The 25095-nt window shown below is 45.3% G+C and overlaps 1 protein-coding gene across 2 annotated transcripts; it reads left to right on the top strand.

Moving 5' to 3' along the window:
* The first annotated feature begins 5716 nt into the window (after nucleotides 1-5716).
* On the top strand, nucleotides 5717-24691 carry tnfaip3 (tumor necrosis factor, alpha-induced protein 3). Of its 2 annotated transcripts, XM_088934451.1 has the most exons (9): nucleotides 5717-5942; nucleotides 8100-8441; nucleotides 15689-15879; nucleotides 16960-17101; nucleotides 18256-18426; nucleotides 19118-19298; nucleotides 19770-20620; nucleotides 21203-21417; nucleotides 21979-24691. In XM_088934451.1, exons 2-9 carry the CDS (start codon nucleotides 8135-8137, stop codon nucleotides 22231-22233), a joined length of 2313 nt encoding a protein of 770 aa, XP_088790577.1. In that variant the 5' UTR covers nucleotides 5717-5942; nucleotides 8100-8134; the 3' UTR covers nucleotides 22234-24691. The 2 variants fall into 2 exon arrangements, with proteins under 2 accessions (XP_088790577.1, XP_088790578.1); XM_088934452.1 differs by lacking the exon at nucleotides 5717-5942 and having other exon boundaries at nucleotides 7261-8441.
* Nucleotides 24692-25095: the final 404 nt, after the last annotated feature.

Genomic DNA, 25095 nt, shown 5'->3' with positions numbered 1-25095 from the left:
CAGCGCTTTGCAATGCCTGAGGTGCTGAGGCTTCTCTGGAGTAGGTGCTGCGCTTTTTGTGCCATTGGGTCCTGGTTTGTTTGAAGAAATGAAGAAAGTCAGTTTGTGGGCCCTACTTCTGCTGCTCTTTCAACACTAAAATGCTCTTACAGCACCCATTCTGTTCAAAGGCACACTAACGCCACTGACAAGTACACCGACCTCTACTGACTGAAGAAATGTTCAGCACATGGGTATCGTGCACCCATACTGCATATATACTGCATATAGTGGCTATTGTATTGGTGTGTAAGTGACTACTATAGGCAAATACTACAGAAGCAACAATTGACATGCAAAAAGACTAAGATGACATTCAAGACTGGTCAGACACCTGGCACAAGACATTTAACACAGAGAAGTATAGGGTATTAAAAGCAGGAAGCAGAAACATAAACTACAAACATAAAATGAGAAACACGGAGCTGAAGGGGCTACTTATGACAAAGACTGAGGTATTTATGTTGACACATGTCTCTTGACAATGTGGGGAAGCTGTAGAAACGGCAAGCAAAACATTAGGACACGTTCAAGTATTAAAAGTGGAGAATTTAAATCAAAGACTCTTTGGTTGAGTCTGGAACTGCAATCCAGTCTGTAATCAGTCCATTGGAGAGCAACACCAGATACATTCAAGGGCACTCAAGGAAGCTGAACATTTTTGGCATTGAACAGAAGACCGCAGATTCCAGACCTCATCTGCAAGGTTGAGCGATGTGTGCAGACAAGGCCAAATGTGGAGTTACAAGAACAGATTTTATGACAAGCATTGTGAATTTTATATCTTAGACATATTTGTTTTTTGTAGACACAAAACTCTTTGCAACCCTTTTAAATGTCAATTTGATTAATTAATCATTGATGAACCATGGTAATGTTGTAGCCCCCAAGGTGAAATATTCTGTCAATGTTTATCTATTAAATATGCAAGATAAAGATATCGAACAAGACATAAATGTTTTTCAATTTGATGGGATTTTTCCTATCTGATGAAAATGCCTATGCATATTATAAGCAAAAACAAAAACACTGGAAATCTTTGGAACGGAGATACAGGTACAGCACACAATTGTAATTTAACATTACTTCCTTTTTGTTGACTTTCATGACGAAGACTGAACTATTCGCTTAGTGTTGCTCAGAGGAATAAATGGTTTAAAGCCCAGAATCTTCATTTCCTGTCGCAGCCTTGCTTTGTCTCATTTTAAAAAGAAAATGGAACAATACTGATGCGATAGCGACGTGACAAGGGAAGTTTCAGTCAGCCTGTACCTTTGAAGTCCCTGCCCTAACTTCTCACCACAATTCCTTCCACCTTTCACAGTGTTTTGTAAGCAGGTATGCAACACTTTCCACTCACAAAGCCAGTCAAATAGATGCACTACTGATGTGCTGTTTGCAGCCAGATATTAATTTATTTCTGGAATCCAGGGAAACTAACACCTCCTGTGTGGTAGCTGAGGTCTGGAGTCACTGTAATTGGCTGATGTAAGTGTGGATCCGGCTTCAATTATAAGATACGTTACAAAGGAGAAGAGGCCACTGAGCCCATTTAGATTGTTTGGACACTTTGCAGAAGTGGGAGTATACAAAACTTTCTTGATATCACAGAGCCATTGGTCTGGGGGAGAAGAACATCATTTAGTACATTAGTCATCATTCCGAAATCCAGCGGGAGTCGGCTCAGGGCAACGGCTGCGCACACTGCATGGGGGGATGTATCCAAGATGTACCCAGGCCCCCCCAGGGTGTTGGGAGAGACCGCGCCCCCCACACCCAGTGAATCTTTGCTGAACTCCCGTTGGACAGCTGTGAGCAACCATTGATTGCGAAGTTGTTGTGGGAAATTGTTCATCAAAGGAATAGGACGCAGTCCAGTGCAGATTCAGTTTTTTAGAGCTCGATAATGTCGAAGAAAACTCAGTCTTCACTCAGGTTAGGAGATTGTCAAACAGAGATCTTTAATACAATCAGCTGAAGGGGAGCATATCACAGAGAAAGGGTTTCCCCTAGCACTCAAGACATGTTCACTTTACTGAAGTTACACTTTCCTTTTTATACATTAAAAGTAGGCAAGAATTTAACATATCAAAGGAACATACAGGGAAAGGGGTAGCGTCAGACGTCAAACAAACAAGACAGGAAGATGTCATTCGGCATCCTGCAATCTGTTTAATTTCTCTCTGGTTGAATGGGTGAGGAATCACAGGCTTTAGTTTGCACCTACTGTAAGACAGTGGTCTTAGGTGCAAACAGAAAACCTTTCCCACGCATAGTCACTGTCTTGACCTTCTGACTCGGTCTTCCACAATAAGGACAGCAACACGATCGCTGGGTCTGCACTGCAGAACAGACCTGTCCTTTAATAAATAGTATATGTTGAACTACTTTGTCCTGTCCTTTGATATGCAGCAGGCGTTGATCTGCTTTGTATCTGGTATGTTAATGGCTGTTGGTCCTGCATTTTGTTATGTAGCGCAAGTTGCTAAAGCAAGCCAGCCTTATTGTATCTTAGCATAACCTATGGTGAAGGCTAAATTAACAGATCCCAGCAATACTTTCCATGGTGTGGTTAAGTGGTAATATTGCAATGGCGGATACGTGCAATATTAACATGTCCCACTTTACATTGATTTGTGATGTTGAGCCAGAGGCAGCACAGCTCCTGCTCCTCTGCAGGGACACCAATAAAGACCCGAAAGGGTCTTTCGGGCACCTGAAGAAGGCTCCACGGCCGAAACGTTGTGTTCTCTTTCTTCTTTTTTTCAGCATGGAATAAACCTTTTACTTGTTCCTTTGCAAGACCCGAAAGGACTGAGTTCAGGCTTCACTGTTGCCTGGCTATGGTCTTGTCAGGCTTTCCCAGAGGTCCGCCACAAAGAGGATGAAACACGTAGTAAGAGCACCGCCCCGGCAGGGACCACATTCCGCAGACCCCTCTGGGGAACGGGCTGCTCTCACAGTCACCGGACCAGCCGCAGGAAGCCAGGTGACTGCAAAACAGGAAGAGGAAGCTCTCGGAGTCTGTCTGTGGGCGTGGCTGGCTGCTGCTCCAGGACAGCCCCTGCGCGTACTGTACGTCTCGCCAGAGGAAGGACCGAGCAGGGACCAGAGCGACTTTGTGAGTTCAGGGAAACGAAACCGAGTTTTGTGGATTTTTGGAAATTTTGTGTAGAGTGTTGGAGGGACCGTGTCTGAGAATTTTCTGTGTTTGTGGCCGGTCAGCAGTGTAGCTGCTCGGCTTGTATAAGACCGGGGCTTCATGAAGAATTTTAAGCAGAAGCTCGATGAAGAGCTGAGACTGTTTTGCTTTTGTTTTTAGGTGATGGTGTTAGGCGTTTCCCCGCCTCGTAAAATAAATTGCACTCGGGCTTTTAAACGTTACCGCTGGGTGTTTTTGTGTGTTTTGTTGGCCTGGACCTGCCTGTGTTGAAAGATCGCATTGTAGACAGTCACGCCCCTGGTATGTCACAGTGCAACAGAACGAAACTGCCACACAGCTCCTACAGAGACAGGACAACTTCACCTGGGCGGACAGGTTGCTGGTTTTTTTCTTTCCCGTAATAGAACTAGCTTTAAAATTAAAATGATCATTTCGTGAAAAAAAAGTTGTTTTGTTGTTTTGCTGTGTAAGCTTCTGCCTGACTGAAATCTGCTTGTTATAGAAACTTTCCACAAATCAAGAACAAAGCAGAATTCTAGCCCCCAACCTCCCCCCGCCAATCCCTTAAATCATGCCATTATTTCTGCCAGAAAAACACAACCCAAAGCCCACAGGAGAAAGGGAAAGTACTTTTAAAACTGAGGAAAGAATGCAGTTCTTTACACTAAGGATGGTGAGGGGCCTGGAACAAGATGTCTATTAGCTCTTTTGTTGAATCTTGATGTCCTGTCTTCTATCGAAAAAATGGTGGATTGAGATTGTCAGATCATTCAATCAATTAGATCAATTCAGATCAGTTAGATACTAAAGAACTAGACATGCCTTATGGCCTCTTTTCATTATTTTCTTATGTTCAAGTCTAGCTAATGGAATGCAAACCCAAAAGGGAGATGGGGGTTCTCCCTGTGTCACACAATATCCTGCGTGAGGTGTGAAAGTGGCCGGAGATGAGTTCATCAACACTCACAGCAGCCACAAGGGCCTCTGTCCACAAGGGCCTCTGTCCACAAGGGGCTTTTCCTGTGATCGTCACTCCTTGGAGATCAAGTGACCATCTGCTAAGAGGAGCTCAGTGAGCCCTCCGGGCATTGAAGAAGACTGAAGCCGAACTAGACGCAGGGAGAACAGGGGGCCTGGCTGCATTCAAAAACTGGAGGAAGTTCACTGGCACTTGGAACAAGTAATAGGTTTATTCCATGCTGAAAAAAAGAAGAAAGAGAACACAACGTTTCGGCCGTGGAGCCTTCTTCAGGTGAAGAAGGCTGAAGACCTGAAGAAGGCTCCACGGCCGAAACGTTGTGTTCTCTTTCTTCTTTTCTGCATGGAATAAACCTATTACTTGTTCCTTTGCAGCCTACGCATGCTGACGCAGCTCCCCACCTGAACTACACTGGCACTTGATTGACTTCAAGCTTCTCCTTCAGATGAGTAGCACCCATCCCCTGTAGAGTCTGAAAGACCCTGACACATAGCATCTTCAATGTGGGACGTCCCCTTTCTGAACAGATCATAGAATAATTTCCCTGAGCTTAACTCCTGAAAGCACCGCACTGCAGAAGTGCATACTCGCCACTCTGGTGAAGCGAGGCAGAAATAAACCTCCAGATCTCCCTAAAAACGCAGCGTGTTTTTTTCTTTTCTGGTATTTAAGCCAGAGTGTGACGGTCTACTGGATTTTTTTTTAAAGCCCGGGTATTTACAAGGATGTCTGAATCCGCCTGGCAGAATCCTGGTGACTAGCCAGCCAGTAGCAGTCCTGTCTGGGAGGAGACGGGGTGAGTGATGGCCTGAGGGCTTGTGGGTTCTGCTTCTAATGCCCTCCCCCGCTTCTAAAGGAGCAGAACAAGTTGCTGATACTGATCTAATAGTACAGTATGTGTGTGCGATCAGCTGGCTTTTTCGCTACATTTCACCGCTACCAAATTCGTACAGGCTCACCCGAACCAAAAACCGACAATAAAAGTGAAATATACCGTTTGTACATTTTACCCTTCTGACTATACAAATGTTGCTTGACTTCTGTTTTAAGTAAGACCGTTGGACGGAGAGGAACAGTTTCTGCCGGAAAATGTCATTTTGTTGTTGTTTTTGTGCTTTACATAGCAAGCGGTCTTTTAATGTCTAGAATATCAGGGTGCTAAAATATTTTTTTTATAAAACGTCAAACTTTCAAAGGGAAAAGACGCCGTTAGTGCGGTTTTTTTCCTTTGCAGATACATTACGCATGCAGTTTATACTATTAAGATGCTTTCTTTACTGCTGGACGATACTTTAGGTCATAACATTCCCTTAAAAATGAGCAGGGACTTCGAGATCTGAGATCATGCGTTGGTCTATGAATGGTTTGGCCGTGTCCTTACGTAAGGTTTCTTTATGACAACAGGCCAGCTTTCCCCCCCCTTAAAGCTCCCCCTAGCGTTCGATGAGCGCAAGTACCTCGAATTGTGCAAGCTTAAGTGGAAAGTCCCTCATACTGGAAATCCCCACCCGGGCTTTTCCATGTGAAAAAAAATGTCTCTAACTTATCTAGAGGTCGTTTTTTTTTTCTTGTTTAGTTGACAAGTCTCTAGCCTGAGTGAGTGGAGCCTGAACCAAGAAGCAATCATACTACCCAAAGGATATGAAGGTTTAATGGCGTTTGGGACTGTGGGTTATACAGTCTAGAGCCTGGGGTTTCAGGGTAACCTTTTTCTACAGTACAGCCTTGAGGAGTTTTGTCCGTCCTAGATACATTGTAAAGGTAAGTTTTGGTCACTTTCAAAATATTCTGTTCCAGTTCATTCGTTTGTTGCCGTTGAAACTGCGTTCTTTGTCGCGGTTACTTGTGTAAATGGATACATGTCGCTTATTTACAGATGTGAGTGTTGTCAATACGGCACAGTTCTTATCCATATATGTGATTGTTTGCCTGATTTGTTTTAAACGCACCGGAGCGAGAACGCCAGTTCTGTTAACAAACGCCAGTCTGCAGTTAAACCCCAGACACGAGTGCGTTTTATGAAAGACGTGGTCTGTGAACCGGGCTGTAAAGGAAGATTGCTACAATTGCATTTTTATATATAACCCTTATAGGATCATATAGATTAGTGCGTTCTTCTTTCTGGGGGTGCGTTTCCACTCGCGAACATCGTGCGGCACACATTCTGGTGCCTGCTGTCACTAGTTCAGAACCGATTGCTATAACCATAAAGGCTTCTTCGGATTATGGCTAGTTGTGTTTAAAAAAAATGTTGCGGTCCTTTAACTACCGAAAGGCTCCTAGGATTCTGAAGTGAGTGCATTTGACGGACAGTGGCCGCTATAAACCGCGCATCCTTGCTGTCCACAGCACACTGACCTTGCTCCGCAGCAGACCAGGAGATGAATGGACTGGATCGCTAGACTGCAGTGGAGCGTTGGCGCTCTGGCGATTAGCAGCTCTGCCGGCCGGACTACTAAAACGATTCTGGAATCGTGAATGCTGTTGCGTCTTTCTAATGGTTTTTGTTTGGAATATTTTGGTGTTTTAAAATCTGACGATCGGCCTTGGGGAAAGTCATGAAAATGCTTAGAAATCTCAAATGTATGACAACAAAACGTGCATCTAATTATGGACCAATCATTTTAATCTGGCCTCTATTTTACGAGTGCCGTCTCTCCCCCGTGTGTAGACCCATACCGTACACGGTACTGTGTCTGGGATGCTGTCTGCCTTTTCTTTGGGCTTCTTTGCTCGTGCCCTGTGTTAAAGTCGCCTGATCATGGGCAGCAGAGCACCCTATGAGTGAAGACACGCTAGTTAGCACTGTGCAGTAGCTCAGGGGCCACAGAATCTTTTCCTCCACACGGCTTCTCAATCTATGATTTGTTCAAAACGTCGGCTGGGATTCTAGTAATTATATGGAATCAATTTCTTTACCGGAGGCTAATAAAAACGTAATGTCTCAGTCACTGGGCTTTTGTATTCCAGTTTACAGTGATAATGTACAATAAAATAACATAAATCTTACATGGATATGTTGTGTGAAATATTCTTTAAAACATGCGCGCGTTTTAGTCTCACCTTCTTTGACATCTTTTCAATTCAATAAAAACACCTTTGCTTCAGTAATAAGGATCAGAAAAGTTTGATGACTATTTTCCAGAGGCTCTCTGCAATGTCGATCGATAACCTCTGGAAAGCTCTGTGCTTCGAATTTTGGGAGAGGCAGCTTGAAGGGTCAAACGTTTTGTCCGATTGGTCAGTTTTGGCTGGCTTCGACTGTTAGGATTGGTCCCGTTTTGACAACCTGTGTTCTGTCGCAGGCACGGTAAGGTGCCCATCTAGAGGTCAGCTTGACGTTGGTCCCAACGCTCGGGATGGGCTAGGACTGGAGAATTCCGGGCCTGAGCCCAGTAAAGCTCACAGGGTCGTTGCCAACACAACAACCAGAACTGCTGGTCGAGGTACATAAATATGTGAAGGGAAGGTCTGGCTGAGGTGCAGGTGGATAGGGAAAGGATCTGGGGTGTGATTTTGGTCTGGAATACTGCATGTAGTTACCAGTGACTCCGCTGACGCCAGTAATCCTGGTCTTGTGGTCTCTGCGCCAGAACGTTGTGACAGGTCGGACCTGCGTCAGTGCTCCGCTTGGCACGCAGGTGCAGCTGTGGGATTCAAGAGAGAGGCCGATTGTGTGTGGTCTTCCTGTCTCCTGGTCAGGCCAGTGCAGGGTGGCATTGCACCGTGGGTCACATAACAGGAGGTCCTTCCCAAGGGGCCGACAGATATCCAGAGTGTCATTTCTAACTGGAACTCTAAATTAAGGGAGGAAAAGATACATTGCCAGCCCCCAGGAGCCCTCTATGCATCTAAATGTTATTGTTGTAGGTTGCTGCCGTAAGACCAATGATTAATAAGTGCGTTTCTTCTTTGCAGATTTTAATTATTATTATTTATTGGGGGGAAAAAAGATGTCCCAGGACCAGAACTTTCTGCCCAAGTTCCTGTTTGTGAGCAACCTCCTGAAGACCGTGAAGATCCGCGAGCGGGTGCCCGACGATGTGGTCAAGCCCACTCCCCCTCTCCGGATCATCCACCACCTGCGGAGCATGCACAGGTACACCCTGGAGATGTTCCGCACCAGCCAGTTCCCCCAGAGGTTCCGGGAGGTCATCCAGGCCGCGCTCCTGGACCAGGCCATGCAGACGTCCCTGGAGCGGGAGAAGAAGCTGAACTGGTGCCGGGAGGTCAAGAGGCTCGTCCCTCTCCGGACGAACGGTAAGAGGGCATCCCGTCTGCCGTCTGGCGCTGGCGGTGGGAGGGGAGTCAGTGGTGCGGGTCCGAAGCGTGCGTGCATTCATGGGGTTCTGAGTTCAGTCGAGAGATTTCATACTCGAGAGTGGGCTTTAACTCTCCCCAGCCTGGTCCCACCAGCACTGAAGGCCCTGAATGTCCACCCTTCTCTGGCATCAAAGTTCTGCCTCTCTATATCTCCCAGGTGACACAGCACCTCCAGAGGAATTCTCACCTGTATGGCCCTCTGTCTCCTAGATCAAGTTCCTGGATAGAGGTCCTATCTTTGAGTCTTGTTCACAGATACTCATTTGATTGAAGGGTCCTGTCTAAAGCAGGTATTCATGTTGTCAGCATCCCTGCAGTGGAATATTACTCAAAAAAATAATGCGCCTTATACGTGTTAAGGGATTTCTTCACGGTGATGGCTTTGGCATTCTGAATCAGTGGCCAGTAAAGTAAAGCGTCTCTTGTAGGCCATATTGTCTCCAGAAATGTGGGCCCCAGCAGGACTTGGTCCACACAGCACCAAACCGACATGGTCCGGCAGAAGGACAGACCTGAATCTGGGAGTTTGAGTGAGGGGTGGACTTGGAGCTGCTGTCTGCGTTGTTCCTTGCAAGCTGACGTGAGCTCAGCTCTTCCCAAAATGGAAAGTGAAAGCAGGCTGACAGGGCACTGTGGAAGAGCTGATTCCATTCATGTGGACTGGAAAGGGCCGGCAGTGCCGCAGGGAAGTGCTGCGTCGCCTCGCGCCAGGGGAGCGAGTCTCGCTCGTGGCTTGAGTCAGAAGGGGTCCGGAGAAAGGCAGGCTGAGTCACTTGGGTACCACCTTGACGTCACGGCTGCAGGGGCCACATGAAGCAGCTTTCTGTGTCATCTCTGCAGTTCGTCCCCATTCGCTGGAAAATCCAGTGACGTCATTTTACACCCCCCCCCCCCCCCCCCGGCGAAAAGGACTTCTGCCCTGGATGGAAGGGGTGTGAGGACTAGAGTGCGTCTGCAGAGACATTTAAAGCTTTGACTACTCACATTCTTCTGTGAGCTACTGGTAGGGACGTCAGTGCAGTCCCCTGGTTCGGGCATTTCCTTTCCAGTAAGCCCTGGGGCATTTAATAAGTGTTGACAAGCTGGTAATGTACGCAATACGGCTTCCAGTCGTCAGGACAAATTTAGGCCACAGAATTTGAATCGCCATCCATAAAGGCTACATTAATCAACAACCCAGTCATGTTTGCTTAAGGTATGAAAATCCAGCAATACACAACTAGGCAATGTTTTAAGAGAGATCTCGTTTAGACACATCTTGAGAACAGTCAGTCTGATGTTTGGATTTCTTTGGGGAACTTGTGAAAAGAGGTGGATTTTGGGGTCAGTCTTTAGTGGTGATCTGGCACTTTCAGTTCAGTGCTAGATTTTTAACCTTTTTGACCTTGAGTGTTCCCAGTGGCCCTGGTTGCTTTTTTTTTACAAGGAAGATGGACTTTTTGACTTCCTGTCAAGCAAAATCCCTGACTCTGCATAGTTAATAGTTCCGTTTTTCCAGGGAATTTCTTGTCTGAGCTCAGAATGACAGGGCAGGGATTGTTTTAAGACAGAGCTCTGTTTGGAAGTGACGCAGACTGGTGACAGACAATGGAGCTCATTCCCGCCACTGGACAATAGCACCATGACTAATGGGAAAGCTTCTTATCACATGACTCTGCAGTAAGCACAGGAAGGCAAAGATCATGCCAATTAATACATCTATCTGTGGGACAGATCTGAGCTCTTTATTGCCCACTCTACAGTATATAATTATAGAGTGGGTGAACTCTATTCGCCCACAGTTGTTTCCAGAAGTAAAATTAGCCCCATAACATAACTGATTTTAAATCTGTTCTGCCCTGTTCTAGTCTTTTGACTTTTTTGTGGGTCAGAGTTAGCACCACCCCCAAACCCCCCGGCCCAGTGTTAAGGAATGACTCAAGGACTCTGCATCACAGAACCTCATGCTGTGGAATTAGTGTTACAGTCAGGAGACGCAGGAGAGGCACAGTTCTTCAGACACAAGAACAGAGCAGGAGCCCAGAGCTCATTGCATGGAGCCCTAGTCCTGTGTTTTCTATACAGATGGCATTAGTAAGGGTAGCAATGAAGCCCTTGAATTCGGTGTTCTGTGCTTTTGTAGACTGGACTGGAGGGGAAGTGCAGTAATGTGGGATTTCTTGCTTCACTGCGCTTGGCACTGCAGCTATCAGGCACACCTGGGCATTAGACATGAGTCTTCCCTTGTGACTGCCTGAAATGCTATGTGTGGCTGAAGTGAGTGTGTAAATGATGCAGTGTGCTGATTAGTGATGGACACTTGATGAGGCTTGACTTGATGGTTTTTAATGTTGACACATTCTCTCTTCTCTAATTACACCAGACGGCAAAAAGAAACGACTACCAGTCAGTTTCCAAGTGCTTTTCATATCTGTAGTTTATTTAAAAATCGTTTGCTCGTTTAGTTCAAGACAGTCGAAGCACACCTGTGGTGATCGAGTTCCTTTGCTGGCAAAAAAACAATTTTTTTAATGGTGCTCTTGTTGGAAGAGTTTGAGCCAAGTCAGAATTGGTTCCACAGGAGTTGCTTTAACAGGGTAGCAACATACTCTTCATATCTCCCAGTGGACTTAGCAATAATGCTTTTAATAGAGTGAAACTTAAGATCACTGTCGGAAGGCCTACACAGATGCTACACTACACAATAACACAACACACTCCATCCTTTACAGCCATTTGTACAAACTTTATTGCAGGCTTGTGATAATTCATGTTGGTTCATAACAAGACTCAGTGTCAGCTGAAAGCTAAGAGCAGGACAGAGCCGGGTGTAGAGAAGTAATGTGAAAATGATGCAAGACCCAGTCTTGGGTCTTAAGTGGAAGACTTAGGAGCTGACGGGGACTTTCTGCAGATGCAGCTCAGTAACTGTAGCCCAGGCGTGTTGAGGTGAAATTTTATTCTGCTACATGTTTTTAAGGCCTGATGTTTTGTCATGTCATGTAGTGCATATGAAGGAGTTGTGACACTGCTGTTTAGCCTCATTCAAGTCACGTGTTCATGCCTTATTCTTTTGGAGAAAGAAAACAGACACAGTGATCTGTGGTTATTTCAAAATCTAAATATGATACAACTTAAAAGCAAGAATTCTCACATTATTTAGATTCTAGGCCCACATTAAAACTAACTTTTGGTACATGCAAAAACTTTTCCAGTAATGTGTGCTACTTAATCCAGGCTGCTTAACTAAAGAATTGCACAACTAAGATGAACAATATCAACAAAATAAAGAACACCACCATCCTGACATAATTGTGATCAAAATTGTTCTCAATTTGAAATGGGCCAATAGCTTGCACGTGTGATGCAGAAATATTACCTCATATTATAATATACCAGTGAATAATGAAACAGCGCATCACCTGATAGTTGGGAGTTGATCCAAGACATGATGATAGGAATGTCTGATGGTGAAATACACCAGCTAAACCTGAAAGTACGTCACACGGACAGCAACAGCTGGGCTGCACTGATGCGCTGTGGGATAAGCCTCACCTTGGATTTCAAGGTTTTTCACAGGTGTGGAGATGTCATGATGGCTGCACCCACATTTCAGTGCTATGTGCTCCACGTAAGAATTTGATTATTTCTATTTCCCGTATGTTACATCATCAATTCTGTGTTATTGTTATGAGTATTTGTATGTGTAATCTGTAGCTGTGAATTTTTTTTTTTTGGTTCTTGAGAGTTTTTACCCCCAAGAATTTGAATGTCCCAGTAGTTCTCTGCCCTTGAACACTCGCAGCATTTCAGTCACTGTTTCTCTGCTGGGGAATGTCCAGATTTCTTAAATGAAAACTCATACGGGATTTTACTTCATTTATCACACAGCATAGGCAACTTGCAAAAAGTGAGTAAATGCTGGTTAGAACCATTTGCTCTGGCAGAGAATACACATGATTTCTATTCAGTGTAATATATTTTGCTTTTAACTCCTCTTAGGGAGAGGTCTATCTTCTGTCATGAGCAGACCATGAAATCCATCAAGCCCAAAGTCAGTCAGTTGGAAGACAACATGCAGTGTCTTCTTAAATGCTCAGTGGGCCATAAAGAGGATCTGTTCCGATATGTGCAGATAAATGTGCAGACTCTAATTTCTTGTGCAGAAAAGAAAAACGGAACCTTCCAAGCAACAGTTCTTAACTTTAGTAATATTGATCCAATATGATACTCGCATCTTGTGATGGATCTTTTTTATAAAATACAGAAAAGAAGCAAATTTATGAGCATATTTTTCTGTCTTTTCCCACCAAAACACAAGAGAACATTTTTATACATAGAAAAAGAGTCACAGAGGTTGTTTTGTGCCTCAGTTTTCAATTTGTTTTGGTTCTCAGATTATTAAAGATGTGTGGACTGGGTTTGCCTTCCTTTTCAGTGGTAGCAGATAAAAAATACAGTATGCACAGCCCATCACTGTGTCCCAGGAGACTGTTGGTCAAAACTAAAACGTCAAAACACTAAAAGAGTCGTAGAATTATTTAATTAATTATTTAATTAATTATTTAATGATGTCTTAACTCTTGAAAAAAATACAAATGAATTATTTTCCATTTTATTGGTGAGAAAGTTTGATAGTGGTGTGATATTTGAGGAACTACGAGTCAGGGGTAAATTTGTGACCCGCTTCAAAATTTTCTGTGTCAAACGGTGATTTTTTTTTTGTTTTGTCTCTCCTCCTGTCAGTCAGGGTTTCTGCAAATCCCTTTGAACTCGCACTGGGTGGGCCACCACAGCCAAGCCTCGGTACTATGTCAGATTGTAGGGTATTTTCCTCTCGTTCTGCCGCCTGCCTGTGCTGGCGACAGGTGTCTGTGCCCCTGCTCTCTGAGCAGTTAAAAATTCCGCTTGCTCTGACTCGCCTCAGCCGGCCTGCTCTTGGTCCAGACAGGGGAACGGAACAGAATGAGGAAGGCAGTAGGTGTTCGGTAAGAACTGAAACTTCCCCTTTTTAGAGAAAAAAAACCTCTTTATTGGCTCATGAGAATTTGCTTTAAAAAAACAGCCATTCCAACAGCGCCAAAGCCACGCCTCCTTGGAAAGTCCAGTGCTAATTCATGGTTCTTATGTCTCAAATAAGATGAGGGAAACAAAAAAAAGTACAATGACTACCACCCAGCACTTAGTCAGAACAGCACACTGGGAAATTCCTTTTTTGCTGTTCAGGGTATTTCATATGAGCACTTCTCCATCGCTGCTGCTGTGTGTTGCACTCAGCCCATTTGTCTTTCATTGCACAATGAGGAAGTGAGTCCTTGCCTGCGATGAAGCTCAGCACAAAGGTTGTGCCATCTGCCTCGGAGTTAATGGTTACCAGTTATATGATGAGAGGGAAAGCGATCCACCCTACAGGCATGACTAGTCATTGAAAAGCGAGCTTCTGGGTCTTTGATCTCAGTCTTGGGTGATTTAAAAGAATGTGAAAACTGATTCGTCTGTAAGTCAAGTGTATTTCCGCCAGGGCTCGTTTGTCTGGAGAAATCAGATGGAGCCTCGCCTTTGCTTTAATAGTGCATGTGTGCGTGTTTAAGCTAGCAAGATTAGGCCAATTCTCAAATTTTCTGGAAAAAGAAAAGTTTACCTGAAACAAAAGCAGATTTTCATAGTGTAACTCCATCCCACCCAACGCTACAAATTCAGAGAAAATTAGTTGCACATGTAAAACATTTTAAACTGTGGGCCTGGCAGTTGGAAACAGCACTGAATTGACCTCAGCTTTCTTGCGATTCCAGGCTCCCTTACACTTTCTGATACTCCTGATAGCAGTGGGAGCAGAGATGTTGCCTGTGAATAAATAACTTAAATGCTTTTGTCTTGTGTGCTCAGACATTCAGGGAAAAGCCTGGGCCTTGGACTGTTGCAGTGGTCAAGTGGGAAATGTAGTTAAGACTTGCCGTGTTCAGAACTTTATTAACATCACCAAGTTCCGCCTCAGTTCCTGTTTCAAGGGGCTAATAGACGCACACAGACACATTAAAACAGCTGTAGAAGGGCTGTGGAAATTCCCTCAATATTTCTTCTTCTTTTTTTAAACACTGTGTTGGCAGTTTTTATTTTTTTCAATTTTGTTTTATTCTGGGGAGGCTGGTGTTGTTTTTTTTTCTTATTCTTTTGGGGTCACAACGTCTTGTAAGTCCAGAAAGAGCACAGCCAGGACTTTTCAAAAGACAAAAATGAAAGCGTGTCGATCTGGCTGCTCGTACGTGGTGAAATGCATTTTTCATTTTGTTTCACGTGAAATGGAAAGGAAAACAAATGTCCTGGGAATGTCCTGGTTTTCATAGACTGGAAGGGGTTTTTTGTTTGATTCTTCCAAATCTGTAAGGTTCAAAGACTATAAACAATAGCTTCCACCACGATGATAACTTACAGATCACTGTATAATATCAAACACTGCAGCCTCGGGTCAGATTGTACTCCATGAAAACAAATTCAGCTACATCACATCAAGTATTTTCTGGAAGTGGACTGAAAATGTCTAACATGCCAGCAGTTATGTTACCCTGCAACTTACTATTGGCAACCCACTGAAGCTCAGCAGGTGTGAGCCTGGTCAGTACCTGGATGGGAGACCTCCTGGGAAAAACTAAGGTTGCTGCTGGAAGAGGTATTAGAGGGGCCAGTAGGGGGTGCTCACCCTGCAGTCTGTGTGGGTCCTCATGCCCTAGTAAAACCGAGATCTTGGCTCTCTGTGGTCATTAAAAATTCCAGGGCTTTTCTCGAAAAGAGTAGAGGTGTTACCCTGATGTCCTGGCCCAATTTCCCTTTGGTCTTTACCAATCATGGCCTCTTCTCTGTATAATCCCCATTAATCCCCATCTCTGAACTGGCTTCATCACTCTGCTCTCCTCCCCACTGAGAGCTGGTGTGTGATGAGCGTACTGGTGCATTGTGGCTGCTGTTACATCATCCTGGTGGGGCTGCACACTGGTGGTGGTGTCCCCATTATGGAGTCCCCATTACCTGTAAAGCGCTTTAAGGCAAATGACCAGAGCCCTATTCAAGTATATAAGGAATTATTATTAGTATATAACATGTTTGCAAGTGTATGATGTGATCCTCAAAGACAGGGCTCTCCCTGCACATGTCTGATCCCTGCAGAGCTCGCTGCCGGATCTCACTGAAGACTGGTTTGCCGTTTTCAGGTGATGGGAACTGTCTGCTCCACGCCGCTTCCCAGTACATGCTGGGGGTCCAGGACACAGACCTCGTGCTGCGGAAGGCCCTGTATGGCGCTCTCAAGGAGACAGACACCCGCAACTTCAAAGTGCGCTTTCAGATGGAGCTGCTGCAGTCGCAGGAGTTCACGCAGACAGGCCTGCGCTACAACACACTAGTGAGTCCGTTAGCTGTTTTCTCCTTACGACAGGCCTGCCCCTGTGCACTCCCTGCACAGAATGGGCCAGGCCCTGGAGTGCGAAGACAAACAGCTGTGTTCATAAAGCTTGGTCCTAGAAAATGCATGCTCCTGTTCTTACGCTATAATAGTAAACAAGAGGGATGATTATCTTTTAGCTAATCCTAAATTAGAAAGGTTTGTATTTTCTTGTATGAGGAAAAAAAAACAGGTGTTATCAGGGTGTCAGCACTCGACAGGCTGCTTGTTTAACTGTTAGTTTTGCTTTTAGAAACATTGTAAGTTGAGAATTGGTCAGTGTAAGATTGAAACTGAAAAGTGTTCTTCATACCTGGACGTACGAGTGTCAGATAATTAACATCTTTGCAGTGGCTGGTGCATAGTGTTATGGTTTTGGGAAGCGTGACACTCAGTCCCATCTTCACAAAGTATTGAATCTGCGCTGTTCTTCACAGAAGGAAATAGAGCTGTGAGGTTCTCATAATCAGGAAGGTTCAGTGAAGAGCACAAAGCTGCATCTAAATGTAGCTCTGTTTGGTAGATGATGGCAGAGCTACACTTAAAGCCTGAGACCTGTGTTCAGACAATTTAGCACATGCATCAGCAGATTTGTTCTCTTGTTCATAATAGATCCTCAAATCGTCTGTGTCGTCACAGGCTATGTAACCTTGGCAATACCGGAAGTGTATTTTATTGTTGTTGCTCAATATCAAGAAATAATTATGTACAGATTCCAGCACTGCTCACGGAAAGGTGATCAATTCAATGATCAGGAGCTGCAGATCAGGAGAAGTGGCTTCTAGATTTCCTTTTGAGTTCCCTTAACTACCTGACTGACACCCTAGGGAAAATGTCAACTGTCACTAAAGTTCTTGCAGGGATGAGTTTAACAGATATGCAGTGCAATCAAGGTCACCAGTTGTGTATTGTTATTGCTGCTTGTCACATTGAAAGTGTTCCATCTAGTCTGTTTAATGATGCAGTGAATTGGCAATGAGCAGTTCACATGCCATAGTCTCTCGGGCACACCCAGGCCTGAATTCTCCTTCTCCTTCACAGAACTGGGAAGAGGAGTGGGAGAAAGTGGTGGAGATGGCCTCTCCAGTGTCCAGTCGCACCGGCCTTCAGTACGATTCGCTGGAGGACATCCACATATTTGTTCTGGCCAACATCCTTCGCAGGCCGTTCATAATCATCGCAGGTACGAACAGAATTAAACAGGAACTTGTGCGGTGGTTTGTCTCCTGATGTTTTCACTTTTTTTTCCAAAATTGTACTGAGAAAACACATGGGACTTATTTACCCAGGTAAAAAGGTTTGTGCAAAGCTTTGTCTTGCCTGACCCCGCCAAAGAGGCTAATTTGATTCCTTCCAGATTAAGGCTCAAAGGCAGTGTTTTCCAGTTACTGTCATGTCCATAAGAGAGAAAAGTTGGGCCCAGGTTTGTCTGGGAATTTCTAAGAAGAGTGTTGGGACACCAAAAGGGCAACAGTTTAGGGTGTAGGAAGCCCAGAGTGGCAGAGGAGTCACTCAGCATCTGAAGGGGAGAAAGAGCTGTTGTTTTATGAGTGCTGGAGATCCATCTGTTTTTGAATCTTGCCGAATGGTTAGGGAAAAGCAGTTACAGTCAGGAAATTCTGGTCAGCTTTCATTTTTGTCTTCGAGCGTGTGTGGGCTGCCTTTGACAGACGGCTCCTGGAAATGCCGTGCTCGGGCTGTAGCATTTCACCAGAGAGTTGACAATATTTACTTCTTTTCTTTTGTTTTTAGCACAGCTCAGTGTTGGGGTTGAACAATCCTTTAGAGATCCAATTCTCCACTGTGTCTTGAATCTGATGTAATTATTGCATTTAGAAATTCAAGATTGTTTCTTCTTGGGAAAGTCATCAGCACAGGTTAAAGTGGTGAAGAACTGGAAAGACTCCAGCTCTGGACTCTGACACTTGTGAAAGTGTTGTGAAAGGCCCTGGACTCTGTTTCTACTCCAAATATCAACATGCAGTATTCATGTTGACCTTGGGTGTTATTTCAGATGCCTTGTCCCATTCCTGAGCAGAATGAAACAATTAAGAAAGACTGATAATGCGGAGTAGAACAGAAACAATTCAGACTCAGAGCTGAGCCTTGATAGACTTTTAGAGTTGGCATCAGGATTTCTCTGTTAGCACACTGTGTTTGACTGGGGGGGAGGGTGTGTCTGAAGGAAGAGAGTGGATGAATTCTATGTTTTTTGTATTACTGAATGACTGCTGTCAGCAGTAAAGATTGTTTTAGCTCTGGCTCCTCTGGCAAGCCCTGAAGTCTCAGGCTCATATGTGGGGTAAATATGTCAGGTGCTTCTTTTTCAATCAACAGATCAGGTCTTGAGGAGCATGAAGTCTGGCACCGCCTTCTCCCCTCTCCATGTTGGAGGCATTTACCTGCCTCTTCACTGGCCTCCGGAGGAGTGCTACAAGTATCCCATCGTCCTCGGCTACGACTCCCAGCACTTTGCTCCCCTCATCACCATAAAAGACAGTGGTCCAGGTGTGAACATCTAACTGCATCTAACTCTCTTGTATATTCCTAAGCAGTTTATATAGTTAGATTTAACGTTCCTAAGTGCTATATGAGGTCCGGCTCATGGAGAAACTTGCACAATACCACAGCTTAATCAACATTTTCAGATGCATTATGTTTAGATACAAACTGCATCATGAATTGATGAATTGATGTCTTTTTACTGCATGCATTGTGACAGAGCTCTAGATGAACATTGCTGAGATCTGAGCAAAGCGTGAAAGATTGTGCACACAAAGAGCACATCCTCAAGTTCAAGTCTGTTATCCAAAGTGCATTTTGGTTGTTTATTTCATTGTCCCACATCCTCTATACCACCTACACTACATGTTTGCATTGCTTAGTGCTACACACCTGATCGGTTTTACATTACATTAAATCACATTAAGTAATTTAGCCAATCAGCTGTTTAATTGATCATAGATTGAGTGCTCCAGCTCTGAAGAAATTGAGGATTTTGTGGAAATGGGGGTCTCCAAAATCATGGTTGGAGACCCTGGTTTATGTCCATTCTTTAGTGTGTGGTTTGGTCTGATTAGAGTTTGTTAGAGCAGTGCCTGGCGGTGTGCTAAGACGAAGAGCAGTCCAGCGAAGTCAAGGGTGCACACCTCCCCTTGAGCACTGCTCATTAACTCATTGAACATGCGTGTCTTTGCAGAAATTCGAGCCGTTCCATTGGCGTATCCGGGACGGGGTGTCTTTGAGGACCTCAGAGTGCATTTCCTCGTCAATTCTGAGAAGGAGGAAAAGGATAAATTGATCAAGGATTACTTGACACTCATCGAAATACCCGTGCAAGGCTTTGGCTATGATACCACGCACATTATCAATGCAGCACGGTGAGTGAAGCTTCTCCATGCAGAGATGTTACCAGTGAGGCTACAGCTTCACCATTGTTTAGCTCAAGTTATGTATTTCCTTTAGGAAACAAATGGCATTATGCGCAAAACCTAACAGACTGACGTCTTAATAAAAGACCAGAAAAAAAATATAGAAGTTTAACTTAGTGATCAACACCAGCTGTTCCTTGATATTGTTTCATAACTTCTAGTGAAATTGAAACTTTGTCCCCGAGAGGAAATCAAAGGCAAAGTACTTGTCAGTCGTCAGTCGTGTGCTGTGTTTGACTTTCTGATCGTTGTAACTTTACCGTAAGCTGAAGAAACATAAAAAATTACCCTCTTGTGTTGCATTCCTGGGGCTGTCGAAAGCATCTGATGTGCAGTATTGCGGCACGAGGTGCAGAGTGTCGCCGTATCTGCTCTCCCAGGGTGCTCAGCTCACAGCCCGTTTCTGGTTGGTGTCTGCAGGCTGGACGAAGGTAACCTGCCGGAGGACATGGACCTGATGGAGGACTACCTGCAGCTCGTGAACCACGAGTACAAGCGCTGGCGGGAGAACTCGGAGCCCGCCCGGCAGCCCCGGCCCAGGGCCGCCCCAGACTTCTCCGTATCCCAGCTGTCCCTCATCGAGGCCAAGTGCGCCACCAACAGGTGCGCCTTCTACGCCTCCGTCAACACCCAGCCCTTCTGCCACGAGTGCTTCGAGAAGCAGCGGGCCGGCGGGAGGCCGCAGGTCAGGCCCAGGAGCCAGAGCCCGCTGGCGGGGTCGGAGCCCGAGAGCAGGGGCCGGGCCAGGTCGCCGGGCAGCGCTGCCCTCCCCAGCCCCCGCGCCGCCCCGCCCACAGCCCCCAGCCTCAGCCTCTACAGCGAAACCCACGCCATGAAGTGCAAGACGCCGGGGTGCCTGTTCACCCTGAGCGTGGAGCTGAACGGACTCTGCGAGCGCTGCTTCGGCGCCAGGCAGGCCGGCCGCGGTGCCCCCGCGGCCCCTCGCGACCTCCCGCCGCAGGGCGCGCGGTGCAGCCTCTGCCAGCAGGAGGCCTTTCGGGGGTTTAACGGGCTGTGCCCCTCCTGCGCACAAAGGACTGGGAGCCAGGGGGTGGCTCTGCCGCGCCACCAGGTGTCCAGGCTAGACCCGGCGCGAACCGGGTGGGCGTGGCCCCAGCTTTCTGGCCCGGGGTCCAGCGCCGAGGAAGCTGGCCCTCCGGCCCCCGGCCCAGCGGGACAGCCGTGCAAGAAGCGGGGCTGCCAGTACTTTGGAACAGAAGAGAAGCTGGGATTCTGCACCCTGTGTTTCCTGGAGTACGAGACCAACTGCAGTAAGTGAAGACTCTGAGCACTCCTTAGATTAAAGCAGTTAGGAGAGGCTTAAAAATGTCTTTCAAGCCCTTTCGCAGTTGCATAAGTGGTAGATCTCAGAGGCTCCTGTTAAAGTCTTGACTGATCAAAGTAGACGCTGTGGGCCGGAATGATAGTAAACTGCTTCTGAAGCGTTATAAAAGTCTTTGGCCTCTGGACTATAGCGTAAGGCCTCTTTCACACCTGTGGTAACGCTCACTGTAATGGCTGACATGGCTTGGCCATTTTAGCGACAGAAAGTGAATCATCATGACGATCTCGCCCGCTACAGAGCCTTTGTTCCGCCAGCATATGCAGGTCTTGTCAAGGGAAAGCTGTGTTCAGCTTCCGTAAGAAGGAACCCCCCCAAAACTGCTTGCCTTGATATGGAAAGTTTCTGATGCATCAGTCCAGAACTCCACGAGTTTGGAGCACAGCAGACAGAGTTAGTTAGCGCCACAAATCCACTCATTGAAAAGAGCGTCATCTGGGCTAGCCAGAGTCTGGGAGGACACCGGTGTTGTGATGAGGGTGCGAGTCTAAAGAGCTGTCTGCCGTTGCAGGAGAGGAGCCCATCGTGGCCCACCAGAGAAGGTCTCCGTCTCCAGGCCAGGCCTGTTCGGAAGCCCCGGTCTTCCAGAACTCCTCCCGGTGCCTGGGCCACAGCTGCAGCCACGTGGGCAGCTCCATGTTCGAGGGCTACTGCCAGAAGTGCTTTGTGAAGGAGCAGAACGAGAGGCTGAGAGAAGCCAGACAGCCCACCCCGGCTCTGATCATGGTGAGAGCCCCTGCCGCCCGCTTGGCCGTCTTCCGCGCTGGGTCACGCCACCCTGCTGCCGCCACCGGCCACATCCGCCGAGCCTCCGTGTGTGTGTGCCAAGGCTCCCAGCGCACTAGGGCTCACTGTTTCTCTCCTCCACGTTCTCTTGAATGTTTGAAGTGTTATCGTTAAAGAAAATGGCGAAACCTTAACAGGGGAAGGGAAATGATTTATCTGGAGCTTGACCAGATGTGAGCATTTGATGTTTCTTGAGGGTTTTTTTTATTTAAAAAAAAAAGCTAACTGTGTGTTAAGGAACTGTCCCGGCACTTCAACAGGACGTGTTGGAAACTGGTTTCCCTGTAACGTGTTGAAGTATAATCCACCTTGCGTTGATTTTTTTTCAAATGCCTTCACTTTGTGAGCCTTTGGTCCCAACTCCAAATAGTAACTCATTCCTTTACAAAGAACTAAACCATCTAATGTAGGGATATCTGAAAATGTGCAAAAGAAAGGAAAGAAATTGAGCCGTTTATTGACAGTTGTTTTATTCCTCTCCTTATGTGCGGAAATATCCAGAGAGCAACACAGCAGAGGGAGCAGCACAGCCCTGTGAAATGCAGCCGCAGCAGCTGCAACAACGTCACGTCAGTCAGGGGGCAGATGTGTCCGGAGTGCCACTCCAGGGATGTGAGGGGCCACCGCAGGGGACAGGCAGCTGAGGAGATGCCTAAACAGCGATGCAGGACCCAAGGTTGTGACCACTACGCCAATCAGGAGAAGCAAGGCTACTGCAACGAGTGTGACCACTTTAAGCAGATCTACAGGGGTTAAAGTGAAGGCACCTTGGACTCCCGAGCCTTATTATCTTGTTATCTTTAACATTCATGTGATCAGGAGGCAAACACCTCTGTCTCTCAAGAGCAGCCTGACGGCTTGAAGCAGCTCGTGGTGTAAAAATGACTGAGCTTGCCGAAGCACAGTAGACACTTGAAGTTTCGTCTTTTGTGATAATGTTCACCTGTGTTGACGGTGTTTCATTAGGCAATACTATTGGGATCAATCCCTGTGTTACATTCACACTCTAAAGCTGTTTAACATTCGTCACTGCAAGTGAAAACGCAGACTCTGCTTTCTGGGCATATCTAACAGCGGTCAGCTGGGAAGTTAACCTGGGTTAGGCTAAGCTCTGTGCCGAGTCACTTATCAAACACAAGCTGCTACTTGTTATCCTGCTACTTGGGAATGTTAGCTCCACGATAGCAAGAATGTGTCTGATAAAGCATAAGTCTGGATCGTTTTTGTCGGAAGAAGGTGCTAAATATACACTAAAATATTGAAATCATTTTTTGTTTGCAATACTGGATCAATTTTCATAGGTAAGGTTTGCATTTAACCCTAACCTTCACCCCCGTAGATGTGTGCTTAAATCTCTCGATGGGCTGTTTGACAGCACAATAATGATTAAAAACTTGTATTTTTATGTCATTTCACAAAGTGACTTTGGAGGCCTGAAAGAAGTGTTCACTTGGTCATACCTGAATCGGTTTGACCTGCTAGAATTGGCATAAAGTCCACAAGTTGCATAAAGTCTGAGAGCTGCCCTAATTAATTCTGCAAGAAGCCAGTCAGTCACAAACCTCTGGAAGCATGCTGGAGTCTTTCACTGACCCTCTAGTGCAGAGTTACTTAACCCTGCATTTCCTCCAGTCCTCTGCGTTGGTGATTGTGCTTATCATTGCTTTAAATGATAGTTTACAGGATCAGTCAATGTGCTGCCCTGTTGTAGAGTGGAAAACCTGTGTGTCAAGTAGCCAGTAGCCCTGGTGTAGTGAAAATAATAAGTAATTGCACACACATGGTGATAACTGACAATACAGACCTGACAAGAGTCTGTGACTCATCACTATAGTTTCTCTGCAGTTTTAGTACAGCAGCTTGTCCAAAGGATGGTGGAATGATTAATATTATTATGCCCCAACTTAAAAGGCAGTCCTCATTATTCACTGATGATTTCCAGCCAGGAGCTGGATGTCCCGATTGAAAATTTTAGTTTACAAAACTCCCATCATCTCCCACTTGTTTTACTCATGATAAATGTGTAATTGTTCTCCTGAGAATTATAAACCTTGATTGTGAGTACGGGTAAAGAGAACCAAGGTTTAGATTCACTAGAAATCCAACCCATCACTTGCTGCAGCAGAGTTCTTCGCCCAAGTAAAGGGAACTTAGAAGGGACTGCTTGTCAAGTTAAGTGTGGTTCTAACAGTAACACATTATATTCAAAAAATTATAGTTTATTTTATTTGAACATTAGGATAATGTTGAAGACAGTGGGTGCCAATAATCATGGCTGTGGCAGAGTTTGTGTATAAAACATTTTACCCAGCAATTGTAAACCCTAAGAACGGCTTTTGGGCCTGGAAAACTGCCAGTCATACACAGACACCTCACAGGAAGCTCGACATCCGCAGATCAAACATGCAGAAGCTGTTTTCCTGCTCTGAAGTTCTGCAGGCCTCAGGCAGGGATTCCTCACCTTGTGTACAACCTGCCTCTGCGCTGCTCTGGGCTAGTTGTTTTTCACAGTCAGAGCCAGTTTCTGTTTGACTTCATCCGCTTCAAGATGCGCCAACACCCTTGTTTTTCGGATGGGTTTGTTTTTGTGGGCATTTTGCAAATGTGAATTTTGTGCAATATCATGTTGATATGCTTTCGCCATAAAAACAATAAGCCATTTTTACCATTATTAGTATCACGGCCTATTTGGTTAGGCCTGGTCTTTCCCCTTGAAATCTGTTCAGATCTAGACCTGCAGTTAAACAGGGACCAAAGTGATTTCTTCTGAAACCAGTGTGGAATTTGCAACAAGTCGTGGATATAGTGGGGGAAAAAAAAACCCTTATTGGTCTTTCTGACCATCTTGATCTTTGTAAGCTCTCTCTAAAAAGGGAAGGTTTTTCTTTTCAAAAAAGATCTGCCTGGATCTGGATTCAATGAAGCAGAATTGCACAATACTTCAATAAGCTCTTCTGTAAAAAAAACAATGTAAATATTTAAAACTGATGTTGCTTAGGAAGCAAACTGTTCATATTCCGACAAATATGGTACTTTCTGTGCTTTTGGCACATCCAAGAGAAGGATGAAGTTTGATGACATTTTGCTAAACCTTTCTGTCAAGCTCTGTATTATACGTTAGGAAACATTGAAGCTATTATTTTGTTGTCCTTCATGTATTTATTCATTGGGAAAATAGAGATTACTTAGATTATGAATAAAATTTATTTATGCACACCGTCAAGAAATAAATTATTTTGAATACATGCTGCCTCTTTCTCTCCTTGTGTCCATTGACTGTATGTGGCAGTTTTCAGTGGTAGTGGTTTTGTCTTTTTGCCCATTCACTCGAAATGGGGCCAATTACAAGACGCTGATATGTGGCTCTTTTTTATACCCTGTTTATTAGATGTGAACACAATGTGTACAAAGCTGGGTTTTATATGAGTTATCTTGATTCACTCTGGGATTTTAGCTTAATGAGAGACTAGTGCAACTGCACTACAGATGAAAGTGAAGAACTAAGACTACAAAGGGGGTGATGGTTTTACAGTCCTGATGCATTTCCACGAAACCTTGTGTATCGGATGAATTAGGGAGAAGGGCGGATTTATGATTGTGTGGACTTTTCACAAGGAT

The sequence above is a fragment of the Atractosteus spatula genome, chromosome 15, assembly GCF_055471065.1.
Source record: "Atractosteus spatula isolate fAtrSpa1 chromosome 15, fAtrSpa1.hap1, whole genome shotgun sequence".
NCBI lineage: Eukaryota > Metazoa > Chordata > Actinopteri > Semionotiformes > Lepisosteidae > Atractosteus > Atractosteus spatula.
The sequence above is the reverse complement of the archived record's forward strand: the minus strand, read 5'-3'. Positions and strand labels throughout refer to the sequence as shown.

Coding starts and splice junctions, on each gene's coding strand:
- tnfaip3 (XM_088934451.1), top strand. CDS start 8,135: ATGTCCCAGGACCAGAACTTTCTGCCCAAGTTCCTGTTTGTGAGCAAC. Junction 19,299..19,769: donor CACATTATCAATGCAGCACG/GTGAGTGAAGCT, acceptor TGGTGTCTGCAG/GCTGGACGAAGGTAACCTGC. Junction 20,621..21,202: donor GGAGTACGAGACCAACTGCA/GTAAGTGAAGAC, acceptor CTGCCGTTGCAG/GAGAGGAGCCCATCGTGGCC.